The 13,149-nt window shown below is 45.0% G+C and overlaps 1 protein-coding gene across 2 annotated transcripts; it reads left to right on the forward strand.

Annotated features, from left to right (window-relative positions):
* Positions 1 to 2,763: 2,763 nt before the first annotated feature.
* On the forward strand, positions 2,764 to 11,635 carry LOC142579231 (iripin-2-like). Of its 2 annotated transcripts, XM_075689227.1 has the most exons (4): positions 2,764 to 2,919; positions 2,979 to 3,087; positions 4,462 to 5,339; positions 9,177 to 11,635. In XM_075689227.1, the coding sequence occupies exons 3-4, from the start codon at positions 4,471 to 4,473 to the stop codon at positions 9,493 to 9,495; spliced, it is 1,188 nt and encodes a 395-aa protein (XP_075545342.1). In that variant the 5' UTR covers positions 2,764 to 2,919; positions 2,979 to 3,087; positions 4,462 to 4,470; the 3' UTR covers positions 9,496 to 11,635. The 2 variants fall into 2 exon arrangements, with proteins under 2 accessions (XP_075545342.1, XP_075545341.1); XM_075689226.1 differs by having other exon boundaries at positions 2,764 to 3,087.
* Positions 11,636 to 13,149: the final 1,514 nt, after the last annotated feature.

The raw sequence follows: 13,149 nt of genomic DNA on the forward strand, positions 1-13,149 counted from the left end.
TTATGTTATTTTCTACACTTCTTTACCAAATGAAAAAAAAATGCACAAAGAGTAGTGCACAAGGGCATGCTTCGCAGGAAGTGTGATGCTTTTTTTTTCACTAACGTACGTTATCGTATGCAATGAGAGCATTTAAGGGTCCATCCAGGGAGAGACCTGTCGGGCCTGTCGCTCTTGTCTGTTGTCGATTTGTCGTGCTGTTTTACTTGTTTCTAACATATGTTCTTGCAACATCTTGCAACCAAATTAATCAGATACCAACTAAACAAATCAACCACACTTCTTTGAACGTAACGCACTTGGGTAAACATCCTCCCAGCGTCACAGCTACTTTTCGCAATGCAAAGGGTCATCAGCGCTGGATTAATTCGCTTCCTAAAGCATTACTGCCGTTTACATGAGCGCGACGTGTGGAAAATGCAATGCTATGTACCAACGTCGCATTCATATAAGCGTGGCTATTAAAAAAAAAGCAACAAGCTTTAGTTCACGCAATGCCTCAGACGATGAATATATATATATATATATATATATATATATATATATATATATATATATATATATATATATATATATATATATATATATACAATTAATGTTAATTATATGATATGTCAGGATCATTTGGTCCCAAAAGTGAAGCAGCGTTCACTAGTTTTGTAATAACTGCATTTAATATCCTTTAAAAGGACACTAAAGTCTAATACCAATTCAGTTTAGAATGATAAATCATTCTGTGAGAAACATTGCCGTTAATTTAGATATAATAGGTTGATTGTTCGAAAAGAAAACGAAGGTCAATGTTTCAATTTTTGAAACGTCAGAGTGACGTCACGGATTTCGAAGTTTTTTTTTTCATATTTGGACCACGCTGGCTCAGTAAACTTTGCCGAAACTTATTATATTTTTTTTATTATGGAGCTTTACGTGCCAAAACAACTTTCTGATTATGAGGCACACCGTAGTGGAGGGCTGCGGAAACTTCGGCCATCTGGGGTTCCTTAACGTGCACCTAAATCTAAGTACACGGTTGTTTTCGCATTTCACCCGCATCGAAATGCGGCCGCCGTGGCCGGGAGTCGATCCCGTGACCTCGTGCTCTGCGCCCAACGCCATAGCCACTGAGTAACCACAATTTACTATATTCAGTCTTTGACTCTTTACCAATACAATGCAATCGATCTTTACTGCAACTTGATTTTTATAAATTTTGTTCGGGGTGCAAAATTTGGATTTTATTGGGGTTTACCGGTAAGCGAAGAACTCCACGTATACGCACCAGACCATTAGACCGTGTGTTTCCGTTCAAACCGAAGTCCCTACACAAAAATTCGCAGCAATTACAGAGTACCTCATGTATGTTCCATTGTCAAGGTATACACCCATGGAGGAGTTCTCCTTGACTCATGCATCCCCCCCACCTCCATGCCCCTCTCATCAAAAACCGGAAAACTACAAAGTTCACCCTGTCACTGATAACCCTACCCGCTGCGTAGGATGCACGTTACAACCCAAGCACAAGAAAGAACAAGAAGGACAACACAAGCACGCCGGCATTTCAATGGCGTGACTCCCTGCTAATTTACTCCAGGCAGCAAAGCTTAAGCAGCCCCAATTGCCGCCTGTTACAAAAGAGAATGCTACAAGAAGATTCTTTTTTTAGAAAGTAACAACATATGCGTAAAGAAGCTTCCAAATTTTAACCACAACAATGGCCAAATTATTTTGCGTGCCTCCCTCAATGCACGGTTAGTTTAGGTTCCACGCCGGAATATTTTGCCGGATTTTTTTTAACCCGTTTTCACCCCGCGAAACTAACTTGTAGCTCTAGATTAACCTTCTAAATGTGGATAAACCTGACCTTTTTGCAAGATGCGTTACACTAAACTCGTCATCGAGATCGCCTGCATCTTAGCATACGTATCATCATCATCAGGTATCAGCTGCCGGCCCCGAGCTGCCGCTAAGACCTTCGGACTCGACACACCATCAATGTTGCAGTACTCAAGTTATACAGTTATACGCAGCTCCTGCGACAACAAAAAATTCAAATACGTGTGGTGTATAAGTGTGCGGAACACGATAATGCCGTCATTATTTAATATATGACTCATACCCAATAGGCTGGCCGAAGAGACTATGACGAGTGATGACCGGAAATAAAACTTCAAGAGTGACAAAGAGTAGGTGACGTGGAAAACAGAAGTTAAATCGAAAGAGAAAATAACTGCAACAGAAGAATGAGTAATCAGCTGAAACGTGGCACAGACAATGAACGTACGCTTGCTAACAAATGTCTTGGCTATTTATTTAACCTTGTAACTAGCGCATCATTCTTCTCAGCATCTTCACTTTCTGCTCTTCATTGAAAAAGAGGGAGGAAATGTTAGTTGGCCATTTATTTTTCGGCTTACTTATCGACCATATAACGACGACCATGCTGGGCAATAACGAACTGGCCTTCCAAATCACGCGCCCTGCGCGAGCGTCATTTATTCTGCGGCTCCCGTTACTTCTCGCAGCGGAAAAAACGAGATATCGAATGCCGGGCGCACGTGACAAAAGAAGCGTAAAAAGAAAATCACGCAGCGTTCACCTTCCACGAACGGCATGTTGTGTGCCCGGCTGCGGCCGCACTCATCTACGCAACACTAGTCGATATCCAAGGCTGCGCCGGCCGCGCGCGTGCCCGTCAGGGGATTTTCGAAGCAGCAACAGCACGGCTGCCTGTCGTCTGGGAAAAGGAAGACGGCGCGACGACGCAACGCACCCTCCTTGCCGTTCTCCCAACACGCCACTCTTTCTCCCACATTCCACTTTTCCAACCGCTGCGAAACGTCCGCAAGGCAGAAAGAAACCGGTCCCTTTCGACCAGTGTCGGCAAGCACACGCGCGTCGACAAGTGCGCGAGACTAGCAGGTGTACAACAATTCACAGCTGGGCGTGGGCCACCGCACATCGCACATTGCACATCGCAGGCACCCAACCCAGCGCACACGGGACCCGGGCTCGAGTCGAACATCGTCCCGTCCGCGGTGCCTACCAGAGCGTCTGTGACGGACCACCAAGACAGCGTGAAAGAAAACCGTGCGTCGTGTTTTTTTTTTCTTTTGCCCGGGGCCGGAATGTCGAACGAGGCGCGAGAGAGCGCGCGCACAGTATTCATGACTATAGCTGTGACGGGTGCTGCCATTAAGTTAATGAGTTCTTTTTTTTTTTTTTGGGGGGGGGGGGGTGTGAGGAACTCGCCGCACGATATTCGAGCGCAAACGCGCCGCATGGCTGTAGCGTGCACATGAATTCAGCAAAGCCTGCTCATTAGAAGTCCAGCAATAAGGCGACTGACAGTGGCTTCCTCAACGAAGAGGTGATTTCCAGTTCGCCATCTAATTATAGCCGTACCGTGACGTAATTGTAGAGGTACTGCAGGCGTTCGCTTATCGTACCTGACGGGCATTTCGCGTTTTGCTTCGTTAATATATTTGTCGTTGCTTGTAGCTATGTTCACGAATGATAAAACGTATAGTATAGACGTGATTCAGCAATGGAGAGAAGTACGCGATGATAATAATGACCAAAGGAGCAATGCTACTGCGGCTGTATGAGAATTGGATCAACGCTGACTTGCAATTTGCTTATTTGTAGCCTCGGTTCCTTCGCGGGCGACATTATAGTCGCTTTCTGTCTCCCTCCCTGTGACTCAAGCTGGCGTAAGCTCTCTCGGGGCCTCTACGGGCAATTAGCCGGTAATCTTTAATCTACAGCGGCGTTCTCGGAACAGGGCTGCATAACAAGCTGCAGCAAGGGAGCTTGCTCTAAAGCTTTCGTCTAAGCCTAAAATGATGGAGGTCGCACGAGGACAAATGAACTATTTCGCTCGATGGCTGCAGCATCCGATGGCCTAATGAATTGAGGTGCCAGAGTAAGCTGTGTTGTGTAGCGACAGTGTTAATGAGTAGCACCATTATACTATGGGCTCGATAGTTTTTGAACCATCCGAAAGCGGCCGTCTTTCAGCGTTTTGGAGGCGTGCGTCAAAAGTATCTTGTGTGTCAGAATTATAGTCGTGACAATATTTGTCAATTCAAATAAGCAACAGATGGGATATATTTCTTAGTTCTTTTATGGCGCCAAGTTATAGTGTTGTAATGTTAGCGCTCAAAAACATGCGCGAAGCTTTCATAGGAGGGCATAAATCTTTCCCTGCGTCATTCGATTTCGCTTTTTCCATCGCACACGCAGACAGGAATGCGTATGGTAAGTGTTTTTCTGCGAAGGTGCAGGCACTGCCGACCGAGGCCGTCAATGTAACCGCAAAACATGAGGCACGCTTTATGCTAGCTTCTTTGCGGGAAACGCCGAAAGGAATGGCAAGACGACGTTTTGCGACGAATCGCATAGCGATGCAAGAGCTGTGCTGTGCTTAAGATCCGCCGCGCTTCCCTCCGTTTTCTCCGAAAGGTTCGCAGAATGCAGCTCACGGTCTTCTGCCTGGTCGGGGTCTTCCTCGCTGTGGCCTCGGCCCAAGACCACGTCAGGGTGATTGCCGCAAGCAACGACTTCGCTTTCCGACTACTCCCACTGCTGTCGGGTTCCCAGAGCGAAAACGTCTTCTACTCACCGTACAGCGTGACCACAGCCCTGGCCATGGTTTACGCCGGTGCCGACGGCATGACGCTTCGAGAACTACACGAATCCCTGAGGTACAACATAGTGAGTCTCGCACAGGACAAAGTCCTGAGCGCGCACGCTGAGCACAATGGTCGTCTGCTCGCGCCGTCCAACTCGACGCTAAAGATCGCCAACGCAGCGGTACTGGACGACAAGCTTAACGCTCTGCCGAGCTACGTGAACGCCCTGAATACCGGCTTCGGGGCCGAGCTTCTCAAGGTTGACTTCATTGGAGCGGGCCAGTCAGCCGTGAACGTCATAAACTCGTGGGTGAATCAGAAGACGCAACAGAAGATCAGTAAGTTGTTCGACGAACCGCTCTCCAAAGACACCAGACTGGTGCTTGTGGACGCCGTCTACTTCAAAGGGACGTGGCTGACAATGTTCAACCGGTCCGAAACGGCGAAGGCCCCCTTCTACACGGGCGACGGTCGCTCGACCAGCGTCGACACCATGCAGGGCATTATCAAGGCGGGATACGCCTATGCCAGCGATATCGGAGCCACAGTGCTGGATCTACCTTACAAAGGCCTCGACTACAGCATGTCGATACTGGTCCCCCGAAACGGGACTAATGTCGAAGTGCTGAAGAGGGCCCTGAAGCTGGAGGTGCTTAGAAATGCTCTGTCCCGGCTTCGCCAAATTAAGGTTCAACTTCACCTCCCTAGGTAAGATGGCATGCTTCCACTGAGGTTAAACAAGTTTCATTAAAGTTAAAGAAAACGGACACGAACATGGTGTTAAAGAAAAATTGAAGTACGATGATCGGTTTTTATTTTTATGTAGGACAAAGGCTCTGGACATTGTAAGTTCTACAAAAATGCGCGTTTTCGTGTTTTATAGGTAGCCGTTGGCTTTATCTGAGATAACCGTAATAGCAACCCGTGTTGGGATGTTTTTCTTACTTTTCGCCAGGCCGAAAGTTGGCATCACCCTTTGTGAAATTTACAGTGGTGGAACCATATAGTTTATTGCGTAATCGTGTGCCCCATTGATGTATGTGTAGCACTGTGTCTGGAGCTGAATTGGTGTACATTGCTTCTGTAAATTTATTTACATAGATGCTTCCGAGCACGATGTCCTCGGTTTGATTTCCGGCCATGGCGCATTTCGTTCAGTGGGGGGAATTGAAAGAAAACACTCTTGCATTTAAATTTAGGCATACGTTAAAGAATGCCAAGTGATCAAAATTAATCGGTAGTGCTCCACTACACCGTGACCAGCGAATACACGCAAAATTGCCGCGCGATTGGAAGCTCAAGAAACTGCGTGAATTCGCGGGCATCTGTCACGCTGGAAAAAACACTTTTATGTAGCACATATTGAGCTAGAGAAGCCTGTAGCGGGAGTTTTTCGTTGCCCTACAATTTTCTCATTGACACTTTTCATCCAATTATAATATTGGATAAGTTCATAAAATATTTAAGACTAATTATGTAATTAGACGGAATGCAAAAAAAATAATCTGAGTATCTCCAAGAGATGGCAAACAACATTACCTTGGTTCTGTCCAGCTAAGTCGCGTTTGTATATCTTTAAAACTTGATGCGTGATAGTTGGGACATCCTGCTTATAGCCTCCATATCGTAAATATTTTCCCAGTGGACAGCCTACCAGCTATAATATAAGATTAAGAGGAGGAGCGAAGGTCTCAATTTATTCTAAGTGACCACAAGTCCAAGGGAACAGGTAATGAAGCCAAGGAAAGCCTGAGAAGATAACTAGCTTTTACTGAAAATTTATGCTTGGATTTATGTTAATATCGCAGTTAACTTACATTATGCTTATTTTTCCTGACTGTCTGTTGGTTTCGTTTGGTTTAACGGACTATGAAGCTGTAAGGAACCGAAGGGTCGAATGAGATTATTAATTAATTAGGGGGGCTTTACGTGTCAAAACCACGCTCTGGTTACGAGGCCCGTCGTAGTGGGGGACTCCGGGGTAATTTGGACCACCTGGGGTTCTTTAACGTGCACCTAAGTCTTAAGTACGCGGGCGTTTTCGCATTTCGCCCCCCCCCCCCCCCCCCCCCCCATCGAAATGCGCCCGCGGTGGCCGGGATTCGATCCCGCGCGAGCGCCCGACCAAGAGGACCAGCGAAGCAGCCTTCTAGAACAGCACTGCGCGGGCCGAGCTTTCGAATCGAGCACGCGCCGCCCAACTTTTATTTTTCCCGCGTTTCCCGGCCGGCACCAAGACACCGGCTGAGACGCATCCCACGCGTCGATGCGCGTTACAAACCCCTTTGAAACAAGAAGCCGACGTCACTTATACAAAATTTATGGGCTTAAGAGAGGACACTTTACAAAAGAATTGCGTATCGTCGTCCATTGAGTAGCTGAAAAGAAAAGAAAGTAAATAAAGAAGTATATAGGAAATAAAGAGGTATGTAATATGACTCCACCTAGTCTAAAGAGTGCCTTTGTTCATTTTCATAACCAGGAAAAGTGCATATGTGGGGAGAAATTCGCAAAAAAAATATATTTTACGTAAGTGCAGCGGTTTGCCGACTAGCGCTCACGCGCTGGGAAATAAATTACAATAAGCGACGATGCGATAGCCGAGGCACGAGCAAATCATACGGCCAGTGTTGCGTTCTATTAGCTTTGTAAATATTACCTGCGAGCAATAAGAATGTCGTCACCGATTACTAGCGATTACTGGTACCTGCAGGTAGTATCACGATAAAGACGCAGTCTAGAAATTCTATTTTTCAGGGACACGAACCTAGTTTGTTCAACTGAGAAATCAGTCGTCTGTTATATTAAGCTGCGATACCTTCTTTCTTAAAGAAAATAGGAAAACGGGAGGTGCATTCTTCATTCTGTATTATCAACACGATGATTAGGTTTGAGCGCACCTAAAGCAAGTTGTGTGATTCCCAATAGACAGGCTTGAGGTCACGGAATAAACTGGGAAAATTTCTCCTTGGCATCGCTTAATTACATAAAAAAAACTGTACGTTTCCATTAACTGAAATCCACTCTCCGCGAATTTCTAAATTACGTTAATGAAGGTAGAAAGCATGAACTGCAATTTCTGTTTCTGCATCCTCTCCCAATCGTGTTTTTTTCTCTCTCTATTCAGACGCCTATGCTTCTTCCAATATTGAGTTCCTTTCATCACGTGTTCTACGGGGTTTCAACATCGGCATTGAGAGTCGTGCTTAAGATGTTGCCAGTTTTCATACGCGCCACACGGACATGAAGTTCTACACCCGAAAGAATGAGGCTGGATTAGAATAATACACCGCAAAGTTACGATGAATTAGTGATCCTCTATTTGCTCACTCGAGGCGTGGTCAAGTGGCCTGGCCACAGAACTTTAGTCCATGTTTTCACCGAAACCTTCCTTTAAGCAATCCCCTTTGTTTTCTCACGCGAAGTTACTTGCTATGAAGAACGATTTCACCTCAATGCTGTGGAAAATCCCCGACGAGCACTCTACGGTGCCGGCCAGTGGAAACGCAACTTTGCGTTCAAGGGCACTCCGCGGCTCGGGTATAGGCGGCGTATATATGCATCACGTGGAGTCTACGGCGGGTTTCAGAATAGCCCAAGGTGGTGGCTGTGTTTCGGGCAACTTTGAGGTCAATTTGCCCAGCAACGAACTGTCGATGACGCGCGGGCGTTCGATTTTGGGAGCAGGAGTTTGCGCGCGTGTAACAAACACGCCATTCACACATCAGAAAATGGAATACCATGTAGAGGATCTGACAGAAGACTGCGAAGGTGCTTGTACTCGGGAAGATTGCGACCATATATAAGCAGTGCTCATGACTTCAAAAGCAACCGTAGCGAAGGATATTATCGGCGTATACTGTTTCACAAGAAAGCGGATGACAACAAATTGCACAGTTATAGACTTACTACCTTCATTTCAGTTGGGGAAAAAAATCCACCATGGCAGATTTGGAGAAAATTACAGTAGCCTAGCCGCTGATTTCAACGAGCCCAGAAAACTTGCGAACGTTGGAAATACATCTTCCGCATTTAATTACAGCCACGTCATCATCTGGTAATGAAGATGTTTGCGTAATATTATAACCAACTCCCATAAAAGTATTCAATGTTTGCAAAAACGCGTGCGATTCAGTATAAATAGCTGCGGTCGTGAAGGCACTGCATCGTGGAAGAGCAGAGGAAAGATATCGCGAGTATGTTATGCAATATCTACAGGTATTTCGTCGTAACGGTAACTCCTGAAAAGGAAGGTGGAAAAAAGTAATATGGCCAGGGGGTTTATTTAATAACAGAATGAGTCACAAGACAAGGGAAACGAAGCCATACGTGGCAGAAGATTATACGTAGTGCAGCGAAGTTATAAAATTCGCAGGCAGAGGAAACACTCAGCTAATGCAACACAATGATAATCGGAGATCATTGGTGGTAACCTATGCTTTGCAACGGTCTTAAATAGGCAGTTTCTGATAACACTGACAACATAAAGTGTACGCACACGGAGATCACAGTCATGACGAGCGTTTCTGTCCGCGCCTGTTGCAGGTTCAGGCTGGAGGAGAAGTACAAGCTGAAGGAGCCGTTGAAGAGGTTGGGCATCAAAAGGGTGTTCAATGCGGGCGAGGCTGACCTGTCCCGAATCAATGGAGGCAGGGACCTCTTCGTGGACCAGGTGTTGCACAAGGCTGTGGTGGAAGTCAACGAGGAAGGCAGTGAAGCGGCCGCCGTTACCGGTGTCGAGATCAACACGCGCACCACGTCCCATCCGGTCGTGTTCCACGTTGACCACCCGTTCCTGTTCTTCATCCGTAACACACGGATCGGAGATATCCTCTTCATTGGACTAGTGAACAAAGTCGAATAAGCGCCCGCCCATGCTGGCACTAACTGCAACAGGGTTTCTCCTTTACCAACTCGCTTTCCTTTCCAAGTTGTAGACACATACAAGTGTTCATCCAGCGCTTTTTTATTGTTGTTTAGTATTTTTACTCTACTCATATCTTACTCGATGTGCCTCACAGGTCTCCGTACAGGGCTTGTTTCAATGTTGGTTTGGTCACATCCTGCCTGCCTTTCCTTAGCTTTGCTCTCTCCGACTTTCTAGCTTATCAGCTGTGAGAATCTAAACTATTTCGTTGGAATGATGATAATGCGAAGCGCAACAAAAAAGACGAGGCTAACATTTGAAGAAAACAACAGAAAAGTATGAGTGCTCCCGTTAACGTCTTCGTTGTGCTGATCTTACAGTTAAAATAAAGAGCAGAGGTCGTTAGACCCAGCCCAGCAATACTGTAGAATACGAGCACTCACAGGAAAACGTTGAGGGAAGGCTGAATGTGTGTGATGGAAGTATACATTCGTCCTCAAGTTGTACTCGACGTTGATATCTCCTTTTCTATACGCAATGCATTCTAGTGTATGTTTGTAAGTTGTGTCATTCACATTCATTTTTGTGCCAGAAAGCAAATGTTCGCGACTGCTCTGCCAAGAAAGTGGAGAAGGTTTAGTCGGATTCAGTCTACAGTTGTACTGAATTGTCTTTGCTCGAAAATACGGAGGCTTCTGCCAGGCTGCCGCATATTGGAAACACTGTTGGACTTCAGTACCGTAGTGGTGAGGTAGTGGTTTGAAAGTACTTGGCAAAGGGCTGTAATTTGTAATGCGTACCTTTAGCTCTGAAGAGCTTGACAAGGGAAGCTAAAACAACCTGCAAAAGACAAAGAAAGAGCACAAATTTCGTCGCTACTTTCCAGTTTAATGGCGCTCAATTCTACAATGTCCTTCATATAGATGCTTTTATTTTGTTCACGCATTTTTTTCTAACAAAACGCATACAGTTTTTGTGTACTTTAATAAAATAGGAAGCTCTTCGCCGTTATATTATATCATGTTTAGCGCAAAGGCGCAAATTAACATGTTTACTTCAAATAAAACTGAGTTCTGCGAAGCTACATGCGTGCGAGAAAAATTTTGTGCCAGTACACGTAGCGTAAGTTTGACAGCGTAACTTCGAGTGTTCATGTTGGTCAGAATTCACTGTTTCAAGGCCTTGTATCACGGGCTTGTTTTAAGGGCTTGTACGACACTTAATTCTAGCTGCCATTCCCTATGATGTAGAACCATACCCGTCCAAGTTTAGAAAGGTCGTCTTTTGTTGTGATTACTCTGTGACGACTATTGCTCAAAATGACGTGGCGGTAACGCGTTGCAATTCTCTCTCTCTCTCTTCTTTTTGCTTGTTCTTTGATTGCTTGAGAATTTATCTGCCTTTGCCACAGTGAAAAACTGGGCTACAAGTTCCTATGGCCGCCGTCCAACCACAAAGGATGCTGGCTTCCAGTGTATGTTGTCTGTGCAGAACTGTGTCATCAGGGTGTACATGTTTTTGTCGTGCGACTAAAATTAATATGTACACTTTTATCGTTATGATAAGGCTTAGCACTCTGCCTGAGGCCTGATGCAGACTGCTCATGCTAGTCTCTACTTATGTGCTATTTCTTATTTTATATCTTCAGATAGAACGCGATACGGGGACCCAGCAGTAAGATTTTCAGTGCTGTGAGTCGGTCAGGCCTGTGAACCGAAGTATTATTTCTCTAGTTCAATGGCGGAAACAGGGTAAACTTCAGTGGCATCGGCCAAGCCTGCCATAAAGAGTGAATTCATGCAGCCCATGCACATGCATAGTCACAGCTAGTTCTTTTTATTTACCGCAAGATGACTTCGATTTTAGCCTTCGCGTAAGCAAAAGCAAAAGCATAATAATGTTACATGTTAAAGGTATGTCGCTTGACGGTTGCCTGTTCTTCCCTACATATTGACCTTTATGTAACGCCGGTCATTGCAATACGGAAATGCAGCTCATTGCTTGAAAGACTGCTTTCGCTAGAAAAAAAATATTTGATGCAATAGTTCTTATGATCTCATTGCGTTAGCAATGTGATGGAAATATTAATCGGACGCGCTTTGTGTTAAGTGCGAGCAATAAAACGATGACAAAATCACTGCAGCCTTTGGTCGCCTTCATTGTTATACTTGCGAACGAAATGTCAACGGGTAGTATGTGCAGTGACAGCGACGAATAAAACTTTGATGCCTACGGATGTTGTCATGTGGGTTCTGCGGAGTTACGTTGACATTACGAAGGAAGTATACGTTCGCAGAGCGCCACTTACTAAGCTGATAATCACGTTTTCATTAGCAACTATCATGAAATGAGCCTGCCGCGGTAGCTTAGTGACTATGGCGTCCTGTCGCTGAGAACGAGGCCGAACGAGGTCATGGGTTCGACTCACGGTTGCGACGCATTCCCGTTCGCATTTTGATGATGGTTGAATGCAAAGACCCTCGTATACAGCGTGCTTTTGCTTTCGCGTTAAAGAACTCTTGGTGCTTAATATCCTCCTCCACTACGGCGTCCTTCATAACCCGCTGTCCAGTTTCGGGACGTTATAAGCTCATACCCCGCAGTTTGATATTGACTTATCACGTAACAAAAACATAACATGTCTTTTTTCAATATGGTTAACTGATACGTAAAGATAAGCAAGAAATGCGAGAAGTTTACGATTAAATCTCAACCTTGTCCTATGTTGCAGTTCTCACTTTTTTATGCTAACTTTAGGCCCTGTCCTGTGATCTCTGATATTAAAATATTGAATATTAAACTCTGAATCGTATCGGGAAGGCCAAAAAAAAGGCAGCCGCGTCTTTTGCCTTCTCGAGGAAAGAAACAGGCGAATCCACATAATCCTCGGCGAAGTTACTGGACCTGTGCATGCGGTTTTGCTTCAATTTTCTGGGGGGACATGTGTAACGCAGACAAATGATGAGATTTGCAGAACTAATAACAATGGAAATAATAGCGAGAACTCAACAAGTGTCGATGTTCCCACTGGTACTTTTGTCATGCTGCTATAACATTTAACATAATATGCTTAACGAATGTGCTCCCGGATTGAAAAAAAAAAACCATGCCCCACATACAATAATTCCACATGAACGCGTTGCGATACTATATAAAAGCCCATATATTCCCATGTACCATATTGGACGTGTGCGCTACATTCGATGCTCCATGTTGAGTATATGAACAAATGGATATTCCATATAAGATCTTGTACGTTCTTATACACATATACTATATGGGGCATGTCCCATAAGTATTGTCATGATCTCTGCGACTGATTGATAAATTGAAAGTTTATAACGTTCCCGCGGTAAAAAGCTGGTCTAAAAGACACCGTGTCAGTGAGCTCGAGACAAGTGAGGAATACAGTCCTCTCCTCGACCTCCTCTCCCTCTCCCCCAAGAGTGCATAAAAACAATAAACAATTTCAATATATGTATAAAAAAGTTCATGTGATGCGGGATCCATCAAATTTACTTTCCGTCCATTTGGTGCCGTCTAGAAATGCGTCATCCACTGAGGTTGTTGCGAGTACGTATTTCTAGGCTTATAGAGCTACACGTCAAACAAAAAGAAAGCCACAATAGAGTTCATAAAATTATACGCTAT

The sequence above is a fragment of the Dermacentor variabilis genome, chromosome 4 (assembly GCF_050947875.1).
Source record: "Dermacentor variabilis isolate Ectoservices chromosome 4, ASM5094787v1, whole genome shotgun sequence".
Taxonomy (NCBI): domain Eukaryota; kingdom Metazoa; phylum Arthropoda; class Arachnida; order Ixodida; family Ixodidae; genus Dermacentor; species Dermacentor variabilis.

Bases quoted from the DNA above. Each gene is read 5' to 3' on its own strand.
- LOC142579231 (XM_075689226.1), top strand. From the start codon at position 4,471: ATGCAGCTCACGGTCTTCTGCCTGGTCGGGGTCTTCCTCGCTGTGGCC. The intron at 5,340-9,176 runs GTAAGATGGCAT...CGCCTGTTGCAG, and splicing joins GTTCAACTTCACCTCCCTAG to GTTCAGGCTGGAGGAGAAGT.